Source organism: Drosophila mauritiana, chromosome 2L (genome assembly GCF_004382145.1).
Source record: "Drosophila mauritiana strain mau12 chromosome 2L, ASM438214v1, whole genome shotgun sequence".
In the NCBI taxonomy this organism is placed as follows: Eukaryota; Metazoa; Arthropoda; class Insecta; order Diptera; family Drosophilidae; genus Drosophila; species Drosophila mauritiana.
In genome coordinates, this window is record NC_046667.1 from 18138225 (window position 1) to 18165747 (window position 27523).

General features: G+C 42.1%; 6 protein-coding genes across 9 annotated transcripts in view; 3 read left to right on the forward strand and 3 right to left on the reverse strand.

The window, feature by feature from the left end:
* The first annotated feature begins 82 nt into the window (after nt 1–82).
* On the forward strand, nt 83–517 carry LOC117150474. The gene is made up of 2 exons (XM_033317372.1): nt 83–256; nt 325–517. The coding sequence occupies exons 1-2, from the start codon at nt 83–85 to the stop codon at nt 502–504; spliced, it is 354 nt and encodes a 117-aa protein (XP_033173263.1). The 3' UTR covers nt 505–517.
* Nucleotides 518–893: 376 nt separating this feature from the next.
* LOC117139511 (probable ATP-dependent RNA helicase DDX23) lies at nt 894–3601 on the forward strand. The gene is made up of 2 exons (XM_033301872.1): nt 894–1132; nt 1196–3601. The coding sequence occupies exons 1-2, from the start codon at nt 966–968 to the stop codon at nt 3495–3497; spliced, it is 2469 nt and encodes an 822-aa protein (XP_033157763.1). The 5' UTR covers nt 894–965; the 3' UTR covers nt 3498–3601.
* A 3-nt stretch (nt 3602–3604) lies between these two features.
* Nucleotides 3605–6287, reverse strand: LOC117139520 (cysteine-rich protein 2-binding protein). Its single transcript, XM_033301884.1, has 5 exons — nt 5809–6287; nt 5597–5748; nt 5367–5541; nt 4069–5300; nt 3605–4004 (listed from the first exon to the last, which is right to left on the reverse strand). Exons 1-5 carry the CDS (start codon nt 6216–6218, stop codon nt 3649–3651), a joined length of 2325 nt encoding a protein of 774 aa, XP_033157775.1. The 5' UTR covers nt 6219–6287; the 3' UTR covers nt 3605–3648.
* A 1816-nt stretch (nt 6288–8103) lies between these two features.
* Nucleotides 8104–9920, reverse strand: LOC117150819 (intraflagellar transport protein 46). 2 transcript variants are annotated; one of them, XM_033317880.1, is made up of 3 exons: nt 9864–9879; nt 9403–9792; nt 8104–9241 (listed from the first exon to the last, which is right to left on the reverse strand). In XM_033317880.1, exons 2-3 carry the CDS (start codon nt 9598–9600, stop codon nt 8174–8176), a joined length of 1266 nt encoding a protein of 421 aa, XP_033173771.1. In that variant the 5' UTR covers nt 9601–9792; nt 9864–9879; the 3' UTR covers nt 8104–8173. The 2 variants fall into 2 exon arrangements, with proteins under 2 accessions (XP_033173771.1, XP_033173772.1); XM_033317881.1 differs by having other exon boundaries at nt 8104–9238; nt 9403–9920.
* A 1265-nt stretch (nt 9921–11185) lies between these two features.
* Nucleotides 11186–27523, forward strand: part of LOC117139810 — a 39412-nt gene continuing 23074 nt past the window's right edge. For 2 of the 3 annotated variants that reach the window (XM_033302442.1, XM_033302458.1), the window contains exons 1-2: nt 11186–11638; nt 25821–25852. The gene's annotated coding sequence lies outside the window, so the exon portion shown is untranslated. The remainder of the gene's footprint in view (nt 11639–25820; nt 25853–27523) is intronic. The other variant, XM_033302449.1, reaches the window with a different exon arrangement.
* LOC117139828 lies at nt 21949–26942 on the reverse strand. The gene is made up of 2 exons (XM_033302469.1): nt 26680–26942; nt 21949–22310 (listed from the first exon to the last, which is right to left on the reverse strand). The coding sequence occupies exons 1-2, from the start codon at nt 26705–26707 to the stop codon at nt 21988–21990; spliced, it is 351 nt and encodes a 116-aa protein (XP_033158360.1). The 5' UTR covers nt 26708–26942; the 3' UTR covers nt 21949–21987.

Sequence of the window (27523 nt, forward strand, 5' to 3'; positions counted from 1 at the left end):
CAGATAAGTTTTTGGCTTTTTACGGTCCGTTTTTCTATAAAAGTGAGAGCCCAATTGGAAAATATTTCATTGACCAAATATAATGAAGGCCTTGCAAATCGCTCTTGTATTTTCGGCTATTGTGGCCATTGCCTTCGCTGCAAATGCCAGTTGGGGAGCCAAATTGTCCAGCAGTAAGTTGGCCAGCACTCAGAACGTGACCATCTACAAGAAGGCCAACCAATATGTGAGCAGTATCATCAGTTTCCCACTGGCGGTGAGTAGAATTATATCTTTTATGAAGAAATATTCTTAACCTTCTTATCATAATTCATTATTAAACAGGGCCAGAGCAACACCAAAACCATTCGGTACATTAGCATAACTGATAGGTTTACCAACAGCTCGGGACCGTACTCCACCTTGTGGTCCGGTGGGCCAGGATTCATCAGTGCCAAGGTCAATGTCACGAGCCAGTTTTCTCAAGGAATCAATGTGACTGCTCAATTTTGGGTAGATGCCTAAACCTACAACTTTTCCGGATACAAAATTTTACAATTTTCTGTTTTGCAATGTAATTTAAATGTAATTCCGAACTGGTAAATAATTATTTTCAAGTCCCAAGTCGATATGCTACAAACAAAATAAAAAAGACGTCTTGAATATTGACAATAATGTTTAACGAAGTGGAATTCAACACATTTGATTTAACTATTGCTTAAAAAAAACTGAAGTCTATGACTTATTCAATTTACTTCTGTAGTTTATTTAGATATATAAAAATGTCATGGGGAAAACAGCTTAAACAATTTTTGGTTATTTGATTCGTTTTTACTGTTATTTTAAAAACCCAAGCGAGGTTATCGATAAGTGTGTTGTTACCGATAGTGGTTTCCATTGGTATATATGGTACGGTCCCATTATCAGCTGTTTATTTCCGAAAGCCGAAAAAGTTTACAAGTTTTTAATTAATTTGGAAAGAAAGAATGGTTAACGATAAAAAGCGTCGCTCACGATCGCGGGAGCGTCACAGGGAGGATCGACCGGCTGTGGGCAATCCGCGGGATCGAGAGCGAGAGAGGGATCGTGCGAGGGAGCGGGATAGGCAGTTCGAAAGGGAGAAGGACAGACGCCAACGTCGTTCGCGTTCCCGGTAGGTTTTTCTTTCAATTATGGTAAAATAAGTGTCATAAACTCATAAACTCTTGTGTTCCAGAGAGGATCGCAACAGGCGAAGGTCACCCGAACGTCAAAGGCCTAGGGATAATGTCCGAGAGCGGTCAAGAGAAAGAGGTGGTGGCGCCGGTGGTGGCGGAGGAGGTGGTGTGGAAAAGAAGGCCAAAATGGATAATGGCGATGCTCCACCCAAACCCTTGATTGTTGACGACGAGGAGCAACAGGTCGGCAAGGAGGCAAAGCTGAAGAAAGAGCCGCTTTCGCTGGAGGAACTGCTGGACAAAAAGAAACGCGAAGAGGAAGCCAGAAGCAAGCCAGTTTTCCTCACCAAGGAGCAAAGAGCCCTTGAGGCCATCAAGCGACGCCAGGAGGAAGTGGAGCGCCAGCGAGCTGCCCATGATGCTGCCCGTGAGCAAATGGCGGCCGCCAGCAAGGTCAGTATCTCTATGGGCACGGCCATGGCATCGGGAGCTCCGCCGCCGGCAATCGTGGCACCGCCACCCAAACCGGATCGGCGGGAACGAGGAGGGGGTCGGGATCGAGGCGACAGGAACGACAGAGGCGAACGTGGCGATGACAAGCGAGCTGAAGACCTCACCCACAAAGACAAGGAAAAGGAATTAGAAGCCATCCGAGAACGCTACCTGGGCATAATCAAAAAGAAGCGCCGTGTTCGCCGACTCAATGACCGAAAATTCGTTTTTGATTGGGATGCTGGAGAAGATACCTCCATTGACTACAACAATCTCTACAAAGAACGCCATCATGTGCAATTCTTTGGCAGAGGAAATGTGGCCGGCATCGATATCAAGGAGCAAAAACGTACCCAGAGCAAATTTTATGGAGATCTTCTGGAAAAAAGGCGAACCGAGGCTGAGAAGGAACAGGAGAAAGTGCGACTAAAGAAGATGAAGCGCAAGGAGGACAAACAGAAGTGGGACGATCGACATTGGTCCGAAAAGGAGAATGATGAAATGACTGAACGCGACTGGCGTATCTTCAGGGAGGACTACAATGTCACCATTAAGGGTGGGAGAATTCCCAATCCCATCCGAAGTTGGAATGAGTCCGGATTTCCCAAGGAGATCATCGATATTATCGACAAAGTGGGCTACAAGGAACCCACGCCCATTCAGAGGCAAGCTATACCTATTGGTTTGCAGAACAGAGATATTATTGGCGTCGCTGAGACCGGTTCCGGTAAAACATTGGCATTCCTCATACCCCTGCTCTCTTGGATTCAGTCTCTGCCCAAGATCGAGCGTCTGGAGGATGTGGACCAAGGGCCCTATGCCATTATCATGGCTCCCACGCGTGAATTGGCCCAGCAAATCGAGGAGGAAACAACCAAGTTTGGACAACCATTGGGCATACGAACTGTGGTCGTTGTGGGTGGTTTGTCAAGAGAGGAGCAGGGCTTCCGCCTGCGATTGGGCTGCGAGATTGTCATTGCTACGCCAGGTCGTCTCATTGATGTGCTGGAAAATCGGTATTTGGTGCTGAACCAATGTACATACATTGTACTCGATGAAGCCGATCGTATGATAGACATGGGCTTCGAGCCAGATGTTCAAAAGATCTTGGAGTACATGCCCGTCACCAACCTGAAGCCCGACACCGAGGAGGCTGAGGATGAAACTAAGCTCATGGAGAACTTCTACACTAAGAAGAAGTACCGCCAAACCGTGATGTTTACGGCAACGATGCCTCCGGCTGTGGAAAGATTAGCTCGCACGTATCTCCGGCGACCGGCAACGGTTTACATCGGATCCGTTGGCAAGCCGACAGAGAGAACAGAGCAAATAGTGTACATGATGGGCGAGAACGACAAGCGCAAGAAGCTCATGGAGATTCTTTCGAGGAAAATCGATCCACCAGTTATTATCTTCGTTAATCAAAAGAAGGGCGCCGATGTTCTGGCTAAGGGTCTGGAGAAACTGGGCTACAACTCGTGCACATTGCACGGTGGCAAGGGTCAGGAGCAGAGAGAGTATGCTTTGGCTGCTTTGAAGTCAGGCGCAAAGGACATTCTGGTGGCCACCGACGTCGCTGGTCGTGGTATCGACATCAAGGACGTGTCCTTGGTTATTAACTATGACATGGCCAAGACCATCGAGGATTACACACATCGTATCGGTCGTACGGGTCGTGCCGGCAAAACCGGTTGTGCCATCTCGTTTGTCACCAAGGACGATAGTGCTTTGTTCTACGATCTTAAGCAATGTGTGTCTGCAAGTCCTGTCTCGACCTGTCCGCCGGAGCTAATGAATCATCCGGAAGCGCAGCACAAGCCGGGCACGGTTGTTACCAAAAAGCGCAGGGAGGAAAAAATATTCGCCTAAATTTGGCACATTCTAAGCAGAAATACTTTAGGTTAAAAGTTAAAACTAATAAAGTTGGGTATGCCAAAAGCCATGCCTTGGCAACCAAAATTTCACTTTGGAAATAGTTCTTTGAAACTTTAGATTTATAAACCATTTATTTGAACAGGTCTCATCTTTGTAATCTCAAAAAGAAGGCATTTCTGCTCTGTTTCGAGTCCAGAGGCAGATACTTGTCATAAAAGTCCAAGATGATTTCCTCCATCTTAAAGCCGAATTTCTGATACAACATGACTGCCGCGTTGGTGGCGGAAACATGCAACGTTATGTCCTTGGACATACATGTCTGGATAAGATGATATAACATGAAGCTGGCGATGCCACTGCGTTGCCAGCACGGCCGCACCGCCATGAATGAGATGTAGGCCTCGTTGTAACCTACGTCGGGCACAAGGAATCCGCAACCGATGACCAGTTTCTTGTACAACGCCACTACACTGTAGTCCGGGTAGCTGAGACACTCGCTTACTAAAAGGGAAAGGTCATACAAATTCAAACATTGAAAAAGCTAACATAAAATCATGAAACCAACCATCAATATTTGGCCAAAAAGTGCTTTGGAGTAATGCGTTTACCGCCGGAATATGCTGCGGTCTCACAAAACAGAAGTCGATGGTAGATCTTGTGGGATGAGATCCGTTTACTCGATGCTGCAGCTCGCACATAAGCTTCAGCCATGGAGGAGCCATCGTTTCGCTCCGAAAGATGAATGGATGAAGAACTCTTTGAGAGTAGGGCGATTCAAAGAGCTCGTACTGAGTGCATCCCGCCAGGCGGGCGTGAAAGGAGCTCCTTGCATCTTGTCGTGAATGGGCTAACAACTGATATCTGTCGAGAATTTCGGCCTTCTGATGACCCAGCATCTTCAGGCGTGCTCTTCCCAGGGGATCTATGTGCTCGTCCAAGTTGAATATGTGGCGATTGTGGTCCCTTTTCCATTTTCGAAGAGAAAGTTTTCGATATAGGCGCCGCACATAGGCAGGTATGGGTATTTGGCATTGATGCTCCAGTGCGAATATTCTATCGAGTCGCTGGTACAACTTCTGTTCTTCGTATGCATTCATTAGTTTGAGATTTTCGCTGGGAATGGCCATGTCATCGGCATCCTGTGCCTCCTGCAGCCAAGGCCAATTTCGCCGTGGTTGTCTGACAAATCCACTCGGTTTGCAAGGCTCTAGCATAGATGATTTGCTATTTGTCATGACATCTTCATCTTGCATTATCTCTTCCAGTGGTTCCTCTTTGATGCTTTCGCTTGCCTCTTGCGCCTGGTAATTTGTAACCTGAACAATGCGTGGCTGATAGTCTGGTGATTCGTCCTCCTCTGGCTTTTCATCTTCTGCCTCGTCTTCTTTTTGTTCCTCGCTGCTTTCGGCTGCAGGTTCTTCAGTTGATTCGGGTTTGGCCTCATCAGTGGTATTCGGTACGGCAAAAGTTGTATCCATTTCGAAAAGACCTTCATTATTCAAAGGTGCGTGAAGCAACGGCTCGGTCATGAAGAAATCACTTTTACCCGCTCCAATCATGGGTGGGGGCATTATGCTTCGTAGGTTACCAAACATGGTAAAATCATCGCATTCCAAACTTTCAGCCAGAAAATCCATCAGCCCTGCTTGGACCATGCTCATAGGCTGATTCTGTGGTTCTTCCTCTTCCTGACTTGGTGGCGCTATGTTTTCTTGAAGAACTGGTGGCCCTGGAAGCGGTTCCTGTAACAAGGACGAAGGTTGTGTTTGTATTTTTGGCAGACGGCCCATGTAGGGACTGCAATACAAATGAAAGGTTTTAATGAAAGGTACGCATAGTTGTACGCAAATCTAATTATCTTACATGGTTCGCGCACAGCCCTCAGTTGAATTGGGTTTCTCAGCTTCCGTTTTAATAAGCAATGGGTTATCCTGGGCATGATCCGTCACTGAGATCTCGCTGCTACAGCTGGTCTCGTCCGCTGCGGGCAACCGCTTTTCAATACGCATTTGAAGCCGCAGCTGTTGCTTTTTCTCATCTGAAATGTGGCGACTTGTGAGATATATTATTTCATTAACTTAAATGGCACTTACATTCTCTGAGAACGCTTCTTGGGGTTTGAAAGGGCTTGGCCAGTTTCCACCAGCCGTTCTCCTGAAAGACATCCAGACCGGACTGAAAGTACTCCGGACTGTTGTGGGACAGAGCGCCGGATACGGAACCAGTCCATTGCTTGCGACGCCGCCTGAACCAGGGGAATAAATTGGATGTGGTCTCCGAAAATTATACCTTTACGAATACTTACACATTGGGACCGAATATGAAGTTCCAGTTCTTGTCCACAAAACTGATAATGTGCGTGCGCCAATGGAAGAATCCATGGTGTCCCAAGCCCTTTTGTTTGATGGACAGATTGTAGAGCGTTAGGGTGAGCACCAGCAGCCAAGGTATCCTTTGGCGCACGATCACTTCTTTAATGGGTTCTATATCTGTGGGCTCGGCCGATTCCTTTGCTTTATCCAGAACACACTTGACGCACGTGAACTCGAAGAAAACGTCGCATAAAAGATCTCCAGGCGTGCAAGCATGCGGCAGGCATTTGATGTGGACCATCCGCCGGCATTCCTGGCACTCCAGGTAGTTGTCGTCATCCACCGGCAATTCACAGTAGCGGCATGGTCCCTGGGGATCATCCCAATCACTGGGCCGATTCATTTACTCAGTAAAACAGCACAAATTGCAAGTTAAAAACAATCAACAAAACAATGTGTTGCTTGTGTGTTACCGTTTCGCAGTTTTGATTTAATACCATATATATAAGAAGTTTACATTTAGAAAATACCAAAAAACCACACTGTGCTCGGTTCAAATTTGTAACCGTATGTTAAAATAATTTGAATTGGGAAAACTAAAAAAAAAATAAATTTGTATTCTTAATTGATCACAACATATTATTAATAAGCACTTATTTATTTTTAACATTGCCGTTTTAAAATGACGAAGATGTCAACATGAACATAATTTTAAGTCATTTTATATTGTTAAAATTTCATAAAACAGAGACAACGCTATAGTAGATATTTTCCAATATCAGATACCCTCTGCTCAGGTGATTTCAACATTTTCTTGCAAACAAATGTCAAAACCCTTTTTAAATGTTTGTGGGCGTTAGAGTGGGAGTGGCTGTCTACTGAAACAAACTGTGATGCGTCTAAAAATATATCAGCCAAGTTGCAGAATACGCTTGATTAGTGAGGTACCGAATGGTCGCTTGATCAAACTTGCGTTTGTCACGCCCTACGCCCACCAAGCACATACCAACACCCTCCACCCACCACCCAACGCCCAGCGTCCTTTGGCCATGCAACGAAAATGACATTAATGGGCTCTTTACGGCTTACGCATAATTAAGGCTGTTTCCGGCAGACCATCGACCATCGGACCTGGTTCCATTGCTTTTGGCCCGGTCAGTGTGTTGTCTTAAGCGGGCCTAATTAGGCATCGCCGGCTGCTGCGTTCTGACGGAGCTGTTGCTTCTGCTGCTGCTGCTGTTGTGTGTTTGATGAAGTGCATGATTGGTTTATGGACTGAAGTGGGATGGTCGAAACTGCCGGCCGTCTAAGTGGGGTATTCAGTTGAGAACCAAAGCTGAACGGATCCGCAATTGTTTCTTTTGTAAATCACTTTCTATTTGCCGAATGATTATTACAGCAAAGCATGCAGTTTGTGCATCTAACAGGACATGCACCTATTTACTATTTCACTTCAACACCCATCGTTTTCAATTCAATTTGAATATTGCACTTCAAGTTTTTCCCTGCCTTTAAGTTCTGTAGTGGAATTCTTTCAACTTGCTTGTCTGGCGCCTCGAGGAGATTTTCATTTAATTCGCGACTGCCCGCTGGCAAGTCGAAAAGAGCGAAAAATATGGTGAAACAAATTAATTTGTTGATGGTAGGTACTACAGACAAAAGTATATAGGCACCTCCCCGAATTATGTTTTAAAGCATTGCTATATCTTAGTTTTGCGAAAGTTAAAATTAGTTTCACTCATAAATCACTTAATGCTCGGGGGTAAATGTTTTCTGGAAAGAGCTTGACAAATTGAATAGTCGTTTACTTGCTGATTATGACATTTACAGATGTGATGCTGGTTAGAATTTGTTTGGCCACCCATTTTGCTCATAACAACCGTATTTGCTCTCAATCAGCAGACTTATTGCACCTTCGCTCCACGACCATGGCTTGACCGTTTTCCGGGCGATTTAAGGCCAGGTCCTGGCACAAAGGGAAAAGTAAGGGAAGGACTTGGGGGCATCCCCCATCGAGAGGGGCAAACAAACGCCGTCTGGCTGTCACTTAATCGAAGCCATTAGCGTTATTAGTGGGGCTGCTACCAGCCGATGCACTGAGAAAATATATACCATGCCCGATGAATATTTGATTAAATTGAATTATAAGTTATATAACCAATTATTCTTTGCAGTCAGGTATAATTGTGTGTGGATCTCTATTACACTTGTTTAGTAGACACAATACATAATTTAATAGTAAAATTTAAGCTCTAAGCATAAGTATTTTATTAACTTTAAAACTTGCTTAAATACATATATTTTAAGAAAAAAATTTGTATTGATTTCCTTGATGTTCAAATGATTTATATACCTTTATTATTCCCACGCCTGACTGGCGGCCAAGTAGAGGGCAAAGAGTGTATGGACATTGTGGATGTAGTCCGCCTGCGACTCCAGAGGTCCTTCCACTCCGAATCTCTCGCAAAGCACACCCACATATTCCGCTACTGAAATATTCTGCTGTAGACAGGATCTGTAGGCCTGATCAAGGGCATTAATGGTTTCCTCATCGCCAAAGGATCTCGGCCAATCCTCCAGGAGGACATCTATGTCCTTTCTGGGCTGGGCATCGTACATTGACTGCGTCATATGCACTTGTTCCACCTCAGTGATCCACTTCTCTATATCCTTGCCCGATCGGGCGGTGGGAACCAGAGATGCGGAGGAGGCATGTCGCGGATTTCGCCCCATGCTGCCACTCAGTACCGAGCGAAGTTTCATATTCAGCAGACTGGGCTCACTTTGAGCGCCAGAGGGCTCATCGAGCAACCATAAGCCCAATTTCTCCAAGTGATCGTTCAGCTCCTTCTGGCGTTGGGGCTGCAGAAGTGGCGGAGCCTGGACTTTCAGAAGGGCATCCACATCGCCCACAGCGGGCACAAACTCTGGGATGAAAGGTTGCAGGTGAAACGGAGTATCGATTGTTTGTGGGGTGTATTTCACGATGTAGGGAAAGAGTTCCTTGAGTTCTCCGGGCACGGACAGATCTTCCCATTTTTCGGGACTCATGATAAAGGATTGCTCATCCTGCCGCTCGGATCTTCCTGCTCCACCAGCACTTCCCCTCGTGGGAAGCGTTAGCTTGTGATGTGGTAGCTTGGCTCCGCCTCTGGCTCCTCCGGATCCCATTTCGCCACCCATTGCTGCCTCTTCGCTGCCCGAGCTCAGTGTGTCATCCGGTACTTGCTTGGAACTCCGGTTGCTTCCCGGCCGCTTTTGCATTTTCGGCCCGGGCACCAGGCCCGTCATTCCCACGCCCATGGTCATGCCCTGGGGCAGCTGCATCTCGCTGTCGTCGTCATCCTCGCTGTCCTCCGCCTCGTCATCGTGATCAATGATGTCCTGCAGCAGACCATCGTCATCAGTAGAGTTGTTTTGGAACTGCTGAATGGGAATGTTATGAAAGCTTGTTTAGTTTTGTAGTCTTTTTTTGTTTCGAGGGATGTATAAAATATATATGTATAAAATTTTTATATTTTTCCTATTTAAATTGCGCCTTAATACTTTTTTTCTTTTCGTCGCCGTGGAAATTCTTTACCACTCACCATTCGACGATGCCTGCCCGCGGCTGCTCTTTGTACAGCTCCAGTGGCACCTCCTTCTCCGCCCACTGCTCCTGCTCCACCACCACCTGCACCACCCCTGCCACCGCCTGTTCCTCCATTTCGGGACTCCATTTGAACACTGCTCAGGTGCTTGGAGTCGGGTCCGCCGATTGTGATCTCCTCGTCGTAGAAGTTCATGGCCAAGACCAGCTGCGAGGACCCGGATTCCGATTCAGATTCAAATAGCTCTCCAGCTGCGAGTCCTCTCGAGCTATTCAGTTTCCTTGCACCGTTTTCCTGCCCACTTCCTGGCTTTCCGCGAAATTCGCACAACACTTGTCCCGCAATTTTCCGCTCCTTCTGCAGGTGCTGGGTCCTCGTCCTTGTTTCCTATCTCCAGAGCAGAGTTTTCTTCCTTTTCAGCGTTTTCCGCGTCGTTTTTGCTGTTTTCAATTGCTTACCTGCTGGAAACTTGTCAATTGCTTTGGCCAATGCCGGTGTCGATGTCGATGTGGTCGTCCTGACAACGCAACCCACAACGCTGCACTGCGAGAAATCTTGTCGTGTGTTTAGACTGTAAGTACGTATATATGAATTCTATATATAGATACTTTTTAAGGAACAGGTGACTAAATATTATTATTTATATTTACATTATACGAAAATCGCTTTATATGACAGACAATACCAATATGGTTTTTGTACACATGTTTTCTCTATGTGCATCAAGTGGTTGTTATTGTCATATCCTTTTTGGCCTGCGTAAACATTTACAGCTGAAAGAGTTGCCCTTTGTTATGGGCCAGGGTTTTAATTACATTCAATTTTTGAACCGATTTACCATCGGCGTTCGTCCTGCGTCCATTTAAATAATTTGTAGCTACTGTTTAAAGAGAAGTTTATGGCGCCGATTTATTAATGAACATGCGAAATTTAGGACACTTTTCAAAGTGCCCATAAAAGGCTTAACCAAATAGGTTCACATTTACACAAGGCGCCGTCTTTCCGGAATTTATTTCCAAATTTTAATGCTTATTTAAAAGGTGATAACGATGTTCAAGACAACATACATACATATGTGGGTTTTTTTGATAGGGGTCTAATATCTAACAACTTTTTTCCCTTAGCGAACATTCCTTTCTTTGGACCATACGATACAAATCTGTTTTTGCCCGAGAAATACCGAAGTGAAATTAATTAATGGAAAACAAACCTAAAGTGAATAAAATTATTATTAAAGTTTTTATTCATCTGAAACCCTCAAACTTTTAAACGCACAGTTGATTATAATAAGAAAGTATCAAAATGCATCAAAATGTAACAAATACAATTTAAATATTTAGTAATCAATAAATTATTTCATATTTAATATAAACGCCCTTCTGTAATTTAGAATCTAAGGTACGTCCATTGGTTCCACTTCACAATAATTCACAATAATTACGCGAGCTGTGATCAATCAGAAAACTCGTGAGCTGTCAAGACTAAATATTAAAATTAGTAGTCGTTTGTATTATTTATTTTTATTTATATATTTTTATTTCATATTAATAATGTCAATGGCCAAGATATAATGCTTATTTTTTTTTAATATATTTATTTATTTTATATGTTACATAGTTTTTCTTAAACGAATATGCCCCTGCTTCCTACGATTAATGGGTACAGCGAGAGAACGGTAACATTTTCCGACTCTGTTAACGTGCTGTTAGCCGGAACTAACAGCAACGGCGGCGGGAGTTCGCCACTTGTTTTGCCTGCCATTCATCGGCATTCGGCTTTTGAATCTTGTGGCGTGCGGACGTAAGGTAACTGCGACTTTTTCGTCTTTGGTGCGCGTATATACTGGTGCCGTTTTATCACGTTGTATCTTAATAAGAGCGATAACAGCAGCAGCATTGGCCACTAATTAAATGCTGAAGTGACTGTGTGTCAATTGAATCTGTACGACTTTTGATTGAATTAAATTGCGAATTACAAAACACAATAGCAAACGGCAATTAACGGTTATAAAGCCGGACCAGTGCGGCAATAAAAACAATTTGATCGGGTGCCAAAAGATATTTTTGCACACACTCCTTTTTTGGGATAATTAAAAGGACAGTGCTTGCCCGTGTGTGTCCTTCCGCTGGACTGAGTGTGTGTGTGCAGTGGTTGTGAAGGAATTTCTCATTAAACCGACGCTAAAAGGATTACGAACCCGTTCATCTTCATCAGACCCGCGTACCGAGTAACGGTAAGTTGCGGGGGATTCCCCACATGCATTTATATTATCACACAGACGAATTTAATACAGGCCTAATCATTAAAAACGAAGTAGGAAGTGAGAGGGATAGATAATTGAACCTGTTAAATTTTAGAGTTACTAAGTAAATTACTTTGTGCAAATGTTTCCTAATAAAAACTTAAAATATATTTGGGGAATATCTTTTTTTCACTGTGCACATCTTTAATTCCTCATTCGTTTTATGCGTTGGCTTTCACGCGACCCTCGCAAGAGTTAAAAAGGGTTGACCATGTTTTGGCCGGGGTCAATATGCTTCTGTTGAGGTTAAACCGTTCTAGGGGAATACAAATCCCACCCCGCTCTTACCGCCCACATACCGCCCGCCCCTCCCCATGCGAGCCAAACAATGAAAGCCCCCGAAAAAGTGCCGGCAATAAAACGAAATTGTTTTGAATTATTGAGATCTGGCAGAAAGAGCGGCCTATAACCGGATGGTACCTTTCTGGTTTGTGCCTTTTTCATTTTGTTTAAATATAATTTATATTTGGCGCATTTATAGCCAGGACCTCGGTACCCGGAAAAGGACTGAGCACTCTTATAGGTGTCTGGGGGCATTAACGGTTAACATGTTTGCGGTTTTTGATTGCTGCCAAGTCCTTTTATCAGCCCATAAAACGAGGGTCTCCCAGCGCCTGACCCCCACTTTTGGGGCCATATGTTGGGCGTGAGGAAGTTCGAAGGGGTTGGTTTTTTGGAGTGGGTGTTGTGGTTTCTGCAAATTGGCGAAGGTTTTATAGAGTTCAGCGGAGTAACGACCAGTTTATCAATTTTGTGCGCAGCTTTAGTCAGCGCCCGATAAGAGTTGTATGCAAAACTGCAAATCGGGTCGCTGCACTGACAACAAAAATAAGGAGTAACTGAGGATAAATATAAACATTGTTTTATTAACATTAGAAATAGTTCAAATTTATATTACAAGTAACAAAAATCATTATTTTATTTTATGCAAAGAGATGGTTGAGTTACTGATCATAAAAACATTTATTAAGCTATTCCCACCATAAATACACTTCACATACAAACTTAGGTTTAATTAACCGAAAATCCATCGTCCATTAATATCGAAGGGCATCATTTTCGCTTTCCTTTTCTTCCGCACTCAATTGCAGCCTTTAGCCAATATTGAGATTCATTTGCAGCGAGGAGAATCTAATTTCTTGGCCAAGTCAGAGGTTATTAGCCATCCAACCACATGCAGCATTCGACAGCCGTGCGTGGCTAATTAATTTCCATTCAGTAAATGGAAATACGTATACCATGGAAAACCGCAAATTAATTTCCCGACACAACGAGAGGGAGTGAGAAAAGGACGGACAGATAGATGTTAGACAGAATGTAGCTATTAGATCTACGAGGAGAAGTTACTGTGGACAGTCCGTTTCATTTGTATGTTGTCCACTGTCCGGCATAACCATTTATTTGCGGCCAATATAAATTCCACGAGTTTTCTCTGCCATTTTCATTTGTATTTGCGGCGGCTGCTATTGCTGTTTATTGTAATTTTTTATGGTCCATGGTCTATGGTTCTTCTTGGCCCCATAACTAGCGACTGGCGACTTCGACCTATATAAGCGATTCTATTGTGCCCAACAACGTGCTTTGGACATTTCGCAGCCAAGGCCTGAAAGCAGACACCAGCGCATTTCCACTTTCGCTTTTCATTGTGTGTGGAAATGGAAAATAAAGGAAAGGCAACGAAAATGTTTGCTTATCTCTGTGTGCCTACACATTTTTATGTGTGTTGTGCTTTGTTTTCTGCGCTCTGTTGATGGGTGTCGGGGCTTAAGGACTCTCCTTTTGGATTTTTTTGATAGTCATCAGCATGCAGAGCCACATGGCTCCTCCTCCTGCTGCTCCCACTCCTCCTCTAATCTTCTTCAAGTTCAGCGAAAGCGAAAACGTGGTTGGAGGGTCACCATAAGAATGAAAATCGTCCTACGGTTGAAAGTTTGTCGTTTACCCACAGAGGCAACGAATTATGCCAGATTGGTTTTTATTTAAATTAGTTTTAGATTCCTTTGGGCGGATCACCAAGGCTCCCATGTTCGCTGAAGTGTTAAAACAGAAGATACAGAAATTGATTTTCGGGCTGAGATTGAGAACTTGCTGCGCTACGGATTCCCTTGCCTTTATGGCCAACTCAGCTGTCCCCAGCCGACAAACGAGTTCCGCAGAAGTTTAGCCCCAGACTCGAATAAATAAACAAAAATGGTTAGCTTTCGGGGGGGCTGAGGAATCCGATTTCAGTGTCGCCTATCAATGACAAATTGCACATGATTTTTACTGTCTAGCAAGCAAATGTTTTCATACACTGACTGCTGTCGCAAACTCTTTGGCTGTTCGGTTATTCTTTATATTTGGCTTTTTATTGTGTCTCCAAGTGTCAAAGCACCCCTTTTCAAAAGAGTCAAGTAATAATGACAGTTTATTAAATGCCAATTCAGATCCACATCAGCTAGCCCATGGAAAGTTTGGCAAACAGAAAATAACACACAACGCTGGATTGCCGGGCAAACTTCTTTCGTTAACCTTTTCGGCTGACCCGGGTCTCTATTTCTCATCAGCATAATCCCGAGGGGATCACAAGGGGAAAACACACACGCACACACAACTTTCCCAAGCCGATTCAAAACGAAAATACAAAAAAACAACTCCACGCCCAGCCACTCAAAGATAGCTTTGGTAAACATCTCCGGCTGGAGAAACATCTCCCTCCCTCCCAGTCAGTCGTTGTATCATTTATCACAGCTTACACACCGAAAATATCATTTACATGGCAAAGGCTGTGAAAACGCAAAGTGAAATGAATTATGCTGGCGGTGATGAAGTTATCAAGGCGCCATCAACGCCACAGAGGCAGAAAGCCTTCAAGTTATCAATGAGATTGATTATTTAAGAGGCGGAAAAGCGCCAACCATTTCCTTAGGTGGCAATTAATGATTAATGCACCTTGCAAATCGCTGCAAAGTGATAAGCTATGCTTAAGGATTAAACATTTAGAAAACATCCTCTTAACTTCATTGTAGTAATAAGATATTCTAGATTTCAAACCAAACTAATAATATTTTGCAATAATTTAGCAGAATCATTAAAACCAAAAATAGAAGTATGATGCACATGTTTAGCATAAAATGTAAACACGTAATCTATTAATATTTCGAGCATTCAATCATATTGACAGCATAATACATGCGATACATATTATGTTTGCACAACAGAAAATGACTTTACTTATATATAGTTTTACATTTTGAGCTCAATATACCAATTCTGTTTAAAATTATGGTAAAATCTGTTTAAAACCACGATCTGGATTGCGATAAAAGTAGACCAAGTTCGTTAAACTAAAACTATAACCGCAAAAGATATGCAAATCTTATCAAAATACGATCTCAAGTTCCACTTGTTGGAAATAGCAATTTTTAGCCATTTTGGTCTGGTCTGGAACTAGCTAATAGCCAATTTCTAAGAAAAGTTTTTGTATTGTCTGTGGCTTTGATTGTTATATCTTCACCGTCGTTCTGCTCCATCATATCTGCTTCGCTTTGTCATTCCTTGGCATTCCAATAAACAGTTCTAACGCTTTTTGTTCTTTTCCTTTGCCACCGCATGATTGTTATTATGCTGACCCATTTTGCTCGGTATATATGCTTTGTGTGATTTTCAATTACCAAATTACTGACCCCAAAAACGATTACTAAACACAGTACTTCATAACTACCAGCCAGACTAGTAGTAACCACAAGACGATTGCTTTATCAGCGAAAACTCAAATGGAGCAAAGTTAGAACCGAAGAAAAGAAATACATTGACTTGGAAATGTAATTCAATTCCTATGCGTATCAATATCAATGTGGGGGGGGGTGGGGTCGTAAGGGGGTTTTGTGTTTACTTTAGATAACCTATCTTAATACCAAACACTAGACCAAACCCCCTTCCAAATACCAATACCCTTGGCTTCCTCGGACTTAATACCGAGCAATACAAAGAAATCGCTGTCGATTAGTTTCGATTCCCTCATATTTATTTTTTCCAGCAAGTTATGAGCTCATCAATGGATTCGACAGGTTGGCGCTAACGATTTGAAACTTGCATTTATTTATAGGACTTATCAACAATATCTACACAGGAGAAAATCGAGAAATAAGCAATAAATTCGCTCACTAAAAGAAATATTTATTTACATATAATTTAAAAAAAAATTTAATATAAAATTAAAACCATTTTTCCTTTTAACCGCTTTAAGTCTTAATTAATTTAATTATTATCATGTAGAGTTCGGCTTTAATTTGATTTAAATGTCTAACTGCAGCCCTGTTGTTTTCAGTGTTCATACGTATTTCTATATATCTTTACCCCAAACCTTTATTTTATTTTGCAATTTGTTGGGGCAGTCAGTTGTTGTTGACTCTTCGCTGAGTCAGTTCCTCGATGTTCTGTTCTTTCCGTTGCCTTTGTTGCTGTTCGACTTTTATCATTTTGATGTCATCGAGCGGGTTCTTGTGCTCATAAAAAATCGTCTTACGGTGTTTTGCTGCTTATGAAACCTTTTTCTTCTCCACTTTTAATTTTCCATTCTTGTTTGTTTGGCTCGAGTTAGTTCAGGCGTCAGCTGGTCGCACCATAATTTTAATTAAAAATCGCTTAAAATCCTTGGGAAACTGTATGATAAAGCGAAGGGGTAGATTAGGATGCATAGATAAAATAGGCGAGGGTTGGGGGGTTGGAAGGTGACTGGGTGCCAAATTGTTTGTGTGTGAGTTGTATCTGGGAAAAGTTTTGAAAACTTTGTGGAGAACAAATTGAAAGAGTCGAAAGTTGCAGCGAGCTAAAGTATCTGCAAGATATAAAAAATAAAGCACGGTAAAGTTGAAGTTTCATGCGCATGCAGTTCGACTTTTATCTTGTTTTCTGGCATGACACTCTGCCGAATTAACATAAGCATACGGATACAAATTGTATAATTGCCCGAAGGTGGACCTCCTAGCACCATTTCATGCCGTCTCTTTCGCTCGGTGGTGGGTTGTGGGGTGTGCCACCAGGGCGTATGATGAATTTGACGCACGTGCATGTCACACGTCACAGTGGTGGTTGTACTGCTCGTTGTAGTTGCTTTAGGTATGCTTTTGTTATCCTGTCAGGATTCGCTGATGGCGTTGTCAACATGCTGCATGTACCGCACTGTCGGCTTCCCTTTTCATATCCTTACAAACAAGCGGCAATTTTAGTTTGTCATTGTGGTTGGTGACACAATGAGAGTCCACTTCCGGCCAGCGAAATCGGGAAGTAGCTAAAATTGGTTGCCTAATCAGCATTCTTACTCGAAATTTTGAGATTCTTCAGAAATTTTAATCGCTTAAATCGACAAAATCGTAGTTCTAAAGTATTTCACTTATATTTATATACATATATATATTTAAGCCCCACAAGGGTGTTTCGAATTTGGAACACTTTCAGGGTTGCTTTCAACCGATTCCCACTTGTACATTTCTATGTAGCACTTTCCGCTGCTTGTTCGTGCATATTTCAATCAAACTTGTTGTTGCTGGTGTTGTTATTCCTGCGGTTTACACAGACAAATGCAGGAATTATCATACGCACCGTTGACCCAAATTTTTTAAACCAAACCAAAAAAACACCCTTGAATCAGCAAGACACAAAGACGAGCCCACATGGTGAGGCAGAGTCATTTCAAAATAATATATTTGGCAGCACGTGCAGAGCGGAAAGAGAGGCCACGATGGCTGCCGAGAGAGATGGAGATAGAGACCTAGAGGACTGCCATTCATTATGCTTAGTTTTTGGGGCGCGGTTTTGTCCCTTCGAATTGGGTCAGCCCCTCCAAGAGACCCCCAACAATATATGCAGTTTATATATTGTATAAAAAATGGCCCGGCATATGGAATGGCATTTTGCAGCGAGTCGGCTTCATAGTCTCATCCCAGTTTGCGCCCTCGAGGGCTCACACTGATTCGCATTCTCATTCTCTGTCTTTGCTCATTAGGAGACAAAGAGCGACTTTCACTCGGTCCTGCCACTTTAGCCTGCTTTTAGGCGCTTCGGCTAATTATGAGGAAAAATTCGTCCAATCTGCAGTGGCCCCCTTTTCTCCTGGCGAAAGTGTTGGCAAGTGAACTTAGTTTCGGAGGATGCATTTTATTTACGACAAAGTGAGCTTGCCGCCAGCTGTGTGCCACAAGACTTGAAGGGGCAAGCGTGGGGCTTTTGGGGGGTCGGGGTCTGCGACGCTAAGAGCAATGGATGTGGCAAATTGTCTTTCTGGCGGAGGGGAGAGATTAATTTATTAGCTTTCTGAGGAAATCCACTTAACAAGAGAGAGGTTAAAACCTTGTCTAAAAGAAATTTAGAGAAGTTGGGCTTGTGCTTCTGCGAAGGGAACTATTCGTATATGTACCAACTAGTTGGTGCACAAATATCTTAGCTAAATATTCGTAAAAGTTTTAAAACAGTTCATTTAATACACTCAACATCTATCTAAATATCATTCCACATCGAAATTTATCCCACTCTGCATTCCATCAATGTCTATTCAGAGAACTGCCTATTAGGCCAAAGACCCTATCGAAAGTTGATCAGTTGAGCAGCCAAATGGCTTGTCTTCTTGTCTTGTCTTGCCATGTTCAATTTCTGGCCAGCAGCTAATAAAGACTAGATTTTGACAGCTCTTTCTCTCCGTTGGCCATAGAAGGCGGTCCAATGGGCCTTACATAATCCCACTGGCCATTGAGCATTTCTCGCACATGGCGCTGCTGCCCCATTGTTTGTCTGTCATTATTAATCCAATTAGTAGTTGTAATAGAATGCGGAGTGGCGCGAGGGGAGAAGGGGAAAAGTCGCGGGTTGCGCAACCCAGAAACGTGCCCCAAAGGAAATTGGGTCGAAATGTGGCACGAGACCGCGAGTGGCGAGAATCGAAGCCACTTGCAGCCAAGTTGCAAGGGAAGGGGGGCAGCATGTCAGGGGTAAGCGGCTTACCATCAGCTACTTAGCAACCGGCATTGTTTCAACGACTATGCTAATGATGCTCGATGGTGACATAAGCGGCCAATGTGCATCCACTGCAGCCAGATGCGGTGGGAAAAGGTCAAGTTCGATCTATGTAACCACATCCATGTGAACCGGTTGCGATCGAGACAAAGTCTCGGTGTTCTACTATCATGCAACTTAAAGAAAATCACTTTTAAAATAGGCTTCTGTGCAGGGTACATTCTAGGACAAATAAATAGATAAACATATCCTTAGAGTGACATTCTGCTTTTGTATCAGCACATTATTTTATAAAATATTTTAAAGTCTTAAAAACACATTTTTTTACTAAAATCTCATTTTTTCGTGCATTCTTGAATGCGATTAAACGTTTATTAATTTCAGAGCTATTCAGAATTTTCCCCACTTTATTCTAATTGCCAATGTGGGGTTTTCTTGATGCTTTTATTGTCCCCTTGAAGTAATTCAGCGTAAATTATAACCACAATCGCACTCGTTGACGTCTGTTTCTGTTGTTTATTTATAGTTTAATTATTTGCTTGTTCGGCTGTATTTAGACAAGTGTTATCCCATTTATAACTAGGCTTTATGAGGTTAATGTGAACATTTGCTAATTGTCAGTGCAATTCGTGTTTTTATCGGTTCGGCGAGTGAACGTGCTGTTTATGACATTTACGCAGATGCGGGGAGTTTGTAATTTTGGTTTTTAATTTTCAAATTTCTTATTGAGGAAACACTAGTGTGCGATAAAGCGGTTCGCTTGAGAAACGGTTCTACAGTTGGTTATCAGCTTTTGGTAGGTTCAAAATATTTACCCTGGGAATTGGGGAATTCCAAAAAATCAAAAGAGTTTTTCTGACATTTCGCACCAAAAACTTATGAGAGTCGTGTGTGTTTTATCGTTGTTTGCTTTATCAACTCCCAACATGTGTTTTCCAAAGTGTGATATATTTCCACTACCCTGAATCTTTAACAAATTGCCACCAACTGGCACGGACTGATAGCTCAATATTTACTTGGCTAACAATCTCAAGTGACAAACAGATGAATATTTCAACCATCTTTTTCGAGTCTCCAAGTGATGGTTTAACCTTTGACACGTATGCTAGAGACCTAAGCTGATTTACCTTGCAGGTTAGACCTAAGAAAACATTGTATACTGACCGGTGGAGCCAAGCCTAGTGGTGAGTAATCGCATTAGAAATATGGCCGCATGTGTGGAAAAATATTAATCATCAAGAGAAAAACCAGCGGAGAAGGAACATACATGAGAGACGAGAAATGATTGAAGATAGCTCATAGAGAATTACAATTGCGGTTGGCAATCACGATGGATGGATGGGATGAAATTCCTGCACATAAAAGTGCTTCTACACGAGGCATTGGCATTGATTGAAGCACACTCATCCCAGGCACACACTCAATCCGATGCGTCTCCGGGCATTATTTGCATAAGTTGTTGAACTTTAGATAAACGTTCCTGCCACTCGCTGCTCCGTGCTCGGTGCTCGGTGTCGAGTGTCAAACTATCTTTGAGGTTCAATGGGTGCAAAGTGCCACAAAGCGAGAGTTTTAATTTAGCCTCGCCTCGGGTCGGGTCTCTTTCTCTCGAGTGGTTGAGCCATTCGATGGAGTTATTGCTTCGGTTAGATCCATTTTGATTTGCATAAATTGCCAGCGGGTCTGCGGGCTGTTCGAAACTACCACAACTTTTCCGTGGCACCTGGCAAAACTTTGGCTCAAATTGCTTCGACCTGCGGCAGGGAACTCACAACTCAATACTTCGAAAGCGCCCCAAACCAAAAAAAAAATATATATGAAATGCAAATAAAAAAAAATAAACGTAAATATCAACAAAAATTTGTGCATTTCAACTGTGAACGTGACATTCATGAGAAAATGTCCAATGAACACAAATTTCCAGAGAAGTATGAATAAAATTGATAAATGAAAGAGCCATTTGTGCGAGTCAGTCGTAGACACTTTTCGTTATGTATTCCTTAATGTTTTCGTTTCTATTTTGCTTTCGATGGGAAATGAGTGTTATTTACAAATTCAGAGAATTTTTATTTATTTAGGGTATAGCTTTGCTTTTGTATTTTTGCATTTACAATACAGATATGTAGGTCATGCTACTATTTATTAAATAATATTTCAAAAATATGACTAATATTTGAATTTAAATACTTGAAAGCTTGTTCATATGTGATGCTGGAATATGCTAAATTGAAATTGTAAACCCTGGTGACCTTAACATATTTTCGGAGCCTCCCTCCCTTCTGACCTTTCTTGGGGTCGCCGACAGTGTATTTATTTTTCGGCTTTAATCAGCCAGCATTCCTTTCCTTGTTTTTACAATTCTGTCAACATTTTCGATGCTGCCAGTGTCTTGCGACGCCCAGTCACCACCCAACTGCTGATAAGCCGCGAAGCAGCCGCAAAAGCGGAACACAAACTCAAACGACATTATCATAATTGCTTATGCTTCATTACATATTTGCCGGCGAGTACATGGCGGTCATACAGATAGGCTAAAAGCAAAAGTACTCCCTGCTCTTCTAGCAACCCGAAAACCTAACCAAACACGGTAGTCGAACCCGCTTTTGTCGACTCAGCTTATATAAAAAAAAAAGGAACAACGAAAACCTATAATCACTGAATAAACAAGCTGATAAAACAAAAGCAGCATATTTGTATAAGCGCAAATGTTTGAGACTCAACGAGAGCAGACTTTCATGTGCGCCCATATCCATATAAGTGAAGATAAAGATAGAGATCGCCAAAAAAGAGCTCGACAAAAAACACTAAACGTGGCAAGTTTGGGCACAGAAAATATATTTTTGAAGTCTATATTTTGAGTTTGGAGTAAGGCAGGCAATACTTTTTCAAGCTACATACATTGAGATTAGATTAGCTTTTGAAAAATATAGGATTATTTCTCATATAGAAAGATCTGATGTTGAAATAGCAAATTGAAAGTCACATTTTGTTCTGTGTAAGAATTGGAATTGGAAACCGAACGCAGATCCCGATTTAGAGTCGGATGCAGACGGATCTTATAAGACTCTAGTCGGCCGGACTAACGGTTACAGCCCGCCCCAAAAAAGGGCATGGCCTCCACGGACATGGAGCAGCAGCCCATCCGCATCTAAAAATCATCGCCATGTGTGTCCGTTTTTTCTGCTCCACTGTTATATTTTTTTCAGTCTCTGGCCCCGTGACTTGGCGATTTTATTTTCGCTCCATTTGTGGCCATAAATATTCAGTCAAGTGTCATCGTTGTGGCATGTCTAGTGGAGTTTGAAATGAAATAGATGCAGGCAACTGAGAGAGACAAAAACGACGAGCATATGAGAAGGCTTAAAACGAGTTAAGTCACTTCTGTGGTCGCGACCAAGTGGCCTCCTCCAGCTGCTCCGCCTCCGGTTCTCCGGCTGTCCGCTCCTCTGGTCCTCCGAGCTGCAAAACCGCGACTCCCCGCTCCCCTTTAGGAACCGCTCCCGGACTTCCAAGTGCCTGCCAATTGTGGCAGCGGTAAAGATTTCGTTCGCTGTTGTGTGTGACCGCAGCTGAGACCCGCAGAAGATGTACACAGAGAGAAATGCACTGGCCCCTAAGCGAATATATTAAAAGAGGCATTTAAAAGTGTTAAATGGTGAAACAAAATGTTGAACAAAAATTTATATTATTGTAAGACATGGAGTATATAAAAAAGCTCTTCTTTCACAGACATCTAGTTTAACTTAAATTTTACAGTTTTAGTTGAAAAAGGTAAAATTTCCGCTTAATTTGTTCTGTGCATCTAAAACATGAAAAAATGGCGATGGAGAACCAAACAATGTGGCCAACACAGATGGGTCAGACCTAAAAAGGGGTCTTGGATGGGGAAAGGAGTAGATGTGGCACTGTAGCGGGTGTTGGTCCAAAGTTATGGCGTTGGCAAAAGCGTTCCACGAGAGCTTAGCAAAACCGAGGGAATCAGCGGCGTGGGCGGTTAAATAAAGTTATCATTGCTGGAGATGAATAAATTTTCAGTGAACTAGCAAAGGATGTAGATTATCGTCGATAAGCACGACGGATTGTTGAGCGCTGAAGTCATGGTGAGATAAAACCAGATTGGAGTAGGAGATCGAATCTGTTATTTAAGCGCGAAATAGCAAGAAAGTAAAAGCTTTATTTATTTATCTTATTGGTTGTAGCGTTTGTATCTAACCACCTTCTTAATTTAAGTAAATAGTCTTAATTAAGTAAATAAATAATAAATAAAAAATGATGAATTTTTCTTGAACCAATCAATTTAGTGTTCATTGCAACTCCTCAAACAACCCTCGTTGCAGAGTAGAAGCACTCACGGAAGTGCAATGCATGTAAAAGAATCATGAATCTGATGAAGTATTCAAACCAGCTACTAAAAACGCTCTTACGCACACATGGGTCTTAACTCCTTGGCACAGGAAGCTGCCAGGATTAACTGGCCACTTGAACACGATTAGGAGAGAAAGGAAGACATGCAGAAAGAGTTGGCAAGAAGTGAGTTATCGAGATGCTGGCGAAATATATTGAGATTACTAATCATTGAACACTTATCGGGCAATGAACATCAGTCTCGCCCAGCTAGATAGAATAATCTCTGCCCGCAGCCATCTCTTTCTTACAATCATTCCCCCTCTTTCCGTCGCCCTGCAGCCCTGTCTCTCTCTCTCTCTCCGCCAGCTCAATCACCCGCACGTGCTTGCGGGTTAGAGCGGTTGAGCGGTTGTTCACGCTCAATTTGCATGCATTTCATTTAGGCGGCGAGCATGGCCCTCCATCCATCTCTTTCGAGCGCTCTATACCTCTCTCTTTCGCTGAATTATATATTTGCTTCTTTTCGGTTTGCTGGATTGCTCAAAGTGCACGGCCAGGTCACGTTTTTGATATTTCATTCAATCAAAACAAATTGCTGTGGTCCGAAGCCCTGGACCACCGCTCTTAAATAAATAAAAAATGTACCTCAACAACCTAAAAAAAATGTCCGAGCAAGCCAGTGGCAAAATCTTTTTGCGGTTAACTTATTTCAGCGCTCAGGTCGTTAGGCAAACGACCGTAAAAAAAAGCCCAGATCGTAAAATAGAAATTAGATTAAACATCATAAATATGCTGGCCACAAGTAACTTAGATTCAAATAGAAAAAGGAAAAAGAAATAAAAATGGGGCGGCGAGGGCGTGTCCTGAAGGAGTTTAAAAATTGCCAATTCTTGGCAGGCACTTTACTAATTGACAATTTCCAACTGAAAAAGAAAAACTTCTCTGTCGCTCTTTTGTCGTTTTCTTTTTGTAATAACCCCAAAGTCAGTCATTTCGTCTAAGCCATTAAAAAAATAATTGGCTGCCTTCCCTTCGGGCGGAACACGCCCCATACATCGCACTAATGCCGCTTTTAGCCAAGTTAAATGCTTCCCACCCAAAACAAACGCCCCAGAAGAACAAGCCAAACAACGCACAACAGCGAAAAAAGGGCTTGTCGTCGTCGTGGTTGAAAAGGAAGTAAAATGCTTGGAAAACATGAGAAAAACTGACTGAAGAAAAGGGAAGCGACTACTATAGAGTTATTGGAATAAACAGATACCTTACATAAAATAAATTTAAATTTAAATAATTTATTTCCGGCCATTAATGAATCGACTTTTTAAATTATTTGACCTTTAGCTAATCTAGCGAGTTATTATATTTTGATTAAATATTATGTTGAACATTTCTTAATTAAATAATAATTCGATTTAATTTCCCTGCTCTTGTTGGGCAACTAAGTTAAGAATAATATCCGGCCATCTTGCCATCCTTATTACGAACTTCCTGTACTATGTCAGTATACCCTTTCTAGCCTAGGGCACTTGAGAAAACGTTTAATCTAGCCACAAACTTCTAATTTTTATTGCTTCGCTTTGTCATTAGCTTTTTGCTTTTATATATATGTATTTTTTGCCAGTTTGTTTTTATTCCGTTCAGTTGTTTTGTTCGAGTGGTTCTCCAATTGCCGCGCTGACCTTTTGTAGGAACCCCTCCAATTATGAGTTTTTCGAGTGAGCATCTCTCACTCAATTTGGCGCAATTTGTATTTTGTTTTTGCCAAATTCGACTCATTGTTTATTGTTTACGCGGCGTGGGTTGACCGAACTGACGCAACCAGTCGATATTTTTGTCCCACCATAATTACAATATGTATATGTGTATATAGATGACGCGGATTGCGAGCGGATAAGATAAGATTCTGTAAATAATGCCCACTTCCGTTGCCGTCCGACCTTCCGGAACCCAAACAATTGATATCAATTAGCAGCGAGGCAAGTGAATCACTCTAGAATTCCTAATTGATAAGTCAAAAGGTTCTGATTAAGCTCAGACATGAGTTATTGGTGGGGGTTAATGCAGAGCAATGCACCATCCATAGAGTTGTCGGGACTTCTTCACGTTTCCCACATGGGCTGAAGGCATTTTTATGCACTTCATTTATAAATGACAAGCCTTCATCCCAGTTTTGTGCCCTTTCGGCTGGGAAAAGCGCAGGGCAAAGGAGCTCCATCCCAGATGGGGATGGGAATGGAGGAGCTGTAGCTGGGGTATGGAGTCCCGGACGGACAACCCTTAAACGTGTATAGTCTGTCGGTCGGTCCACTGCCACTGCCACTCCAGCCAGACAGTGTGCAAATTTTAATGAGTTGGAAATTTAATACCCGGCGAGAAGATTGCAATGCGATGGACGGGGTGGTTTCGACTGCGGTAGGTCAGCCCATTGGAGCGCGAACGATTCAATTTTGCTAGCAGTGAACTTTTAAATTTTCCGTGAATTTAATTGAAATTGAATGGAATAGGGAGAACGAGTCAGACGGGCATCACCTTGAACTTGTCTAGCGAGAATGTCGTCATTTGATTTGAGTTTGTGATCTGAAACAAATATGCCAAGTAATTGAGTTGATTTCGCATTGGGGAACTGTTTTCGCTTCCGCTGGTTCTTCGCACAGTGCGCAATTTCTCTAAGATAAATGTTTTCAGTCGCAGTTGATTTGAATGCCTATTCTTGGAAAATTAAAATAATCAAGCAAATTTGGAGTACTATTTATATTTTTGCTTCTTCTCTTTGCAGTTCCTTCTTCGATTTCTTCATCGACCGGAAACGTAAGTTCCCAAATAAAATCCATTTGACATGTACATAGTTCTTAACCCAATTCCGCCTTCGGGCCATTCAAACTTGAAAGCTGACGTTTTATTGCGTAATTTTATGTGCGACCATTTTCATTTTTTTGTTGCGATTTCAAGTCACATGATCTTAAATTCCGTTTACGACTCTAATATGGTAATAATTAGCCGGCAACGAGTTGGAAACTCGTTAAAAATCCTCAAATGAGTGTGGCTGCATCTCGCTCCCGCCCCTCATCCGGTGATAGCCGCTCTGTGGGAGTTCTAATTGTAGTTTGAGTCGAGTCTCCGAAATAATTTACGATGCTTCAAAGTTTTTTTTGTAGCTTTTTGTTTTGAGTCTTTGGCGGTTTTTGCTGCTAAACACTTTTGGTTTTGACTTCTACCTGGCGGTCAGAAATTCTGAGAATTTTTAAATTGCATATTGAGTGGCAGAGTTGCTTCCAACCAAAAAGGGGGACAGGCTGATTTATGATGGTCTAGTAGTCTGATATGAAAATTGTGCGAAAAGTTTAAAGGAAGTGTGGTTTGAACAAAACAATTGAGGGATTGTTCATGAAAAATCAGCAAGAGTTGGCCTGCCATACATTCTAAAACTATATATACATACTTATGTATATACCTGCATGCAGTACTAAGTAAATATATAATCTTTCCTATACACTAAATACAGTTACTAACTTATAGCTGGTGTTATTCTACTTGTAAATTAATAAATCTATAAAAACGTCCCTGCTGTTTAGATTTCCGAGTGCCTATTGAGCTGATATTGTCATTGCCATTAAATTTCACCTTCAGACACTTACACTGCTTATTCCTTGTCAATATTTTCATTTTTTACGCTACTTTCCACTGATTGCACATGCAATTCTCGGTTCTCTCTTAATGCACGTATATTACAAAAATTCGCTTTATGCAACAGCTCTGGCGTGTCAATCCCAAGTTACTTATTCAACTGAAAGATGGTAGATACACTCGTTCTCAGTAGTTATTCAACTGTATCCGAGAGATACTTATAGTTTCGTATCCATCTGTAGCTATACAATAATAAGTAGCAAATAGCTGTAAATGAGCTGAGTGGAGTCAAGTTTATTGCCAATTTGTAGGGATTGGCGGAGAAGCTTCTACAGGGGATTTCTGTCTGGTTCTTTGGAACTTGATCGCGCACACATGTGACCTCCAGCTGGACAACTTAGCTTCTTGACGGTGGGAAACAAAATCTTGCATTGCTATGGGAATTAAAAATAGTCATGATGATCATTATGGCGTTCCTTTTGTTGTTAATTTAGTTGCATACTGTAGTTAATTATTTCGTTTTCCGCTATTTTTGTTTATCTAAGTATTTAAGGCTTTGTTGATTTTCCTCTTTCTATTCTGTGGCATGACATCATACAGCCAAATTGCAGTAAACTTCCTTTTGTTATTCTCTGGCATTTAATTTATTTATTTTACGCTTTACGAACTTTTATTTCGCCCATCATTTATTAAATTTCACGCTTTGGGAATGAGCAAGATTAATTAAGCGTTTAATCTTTGATTTATGGAGCTCCAATGTATTTATTTTGGGTGGTCGCTTTTAGCCAGCGGCATTGTAATCATAGAAGGGTTATTATTTAAACATCGTATTTATTCAGAATTTCTGTTTGCTCA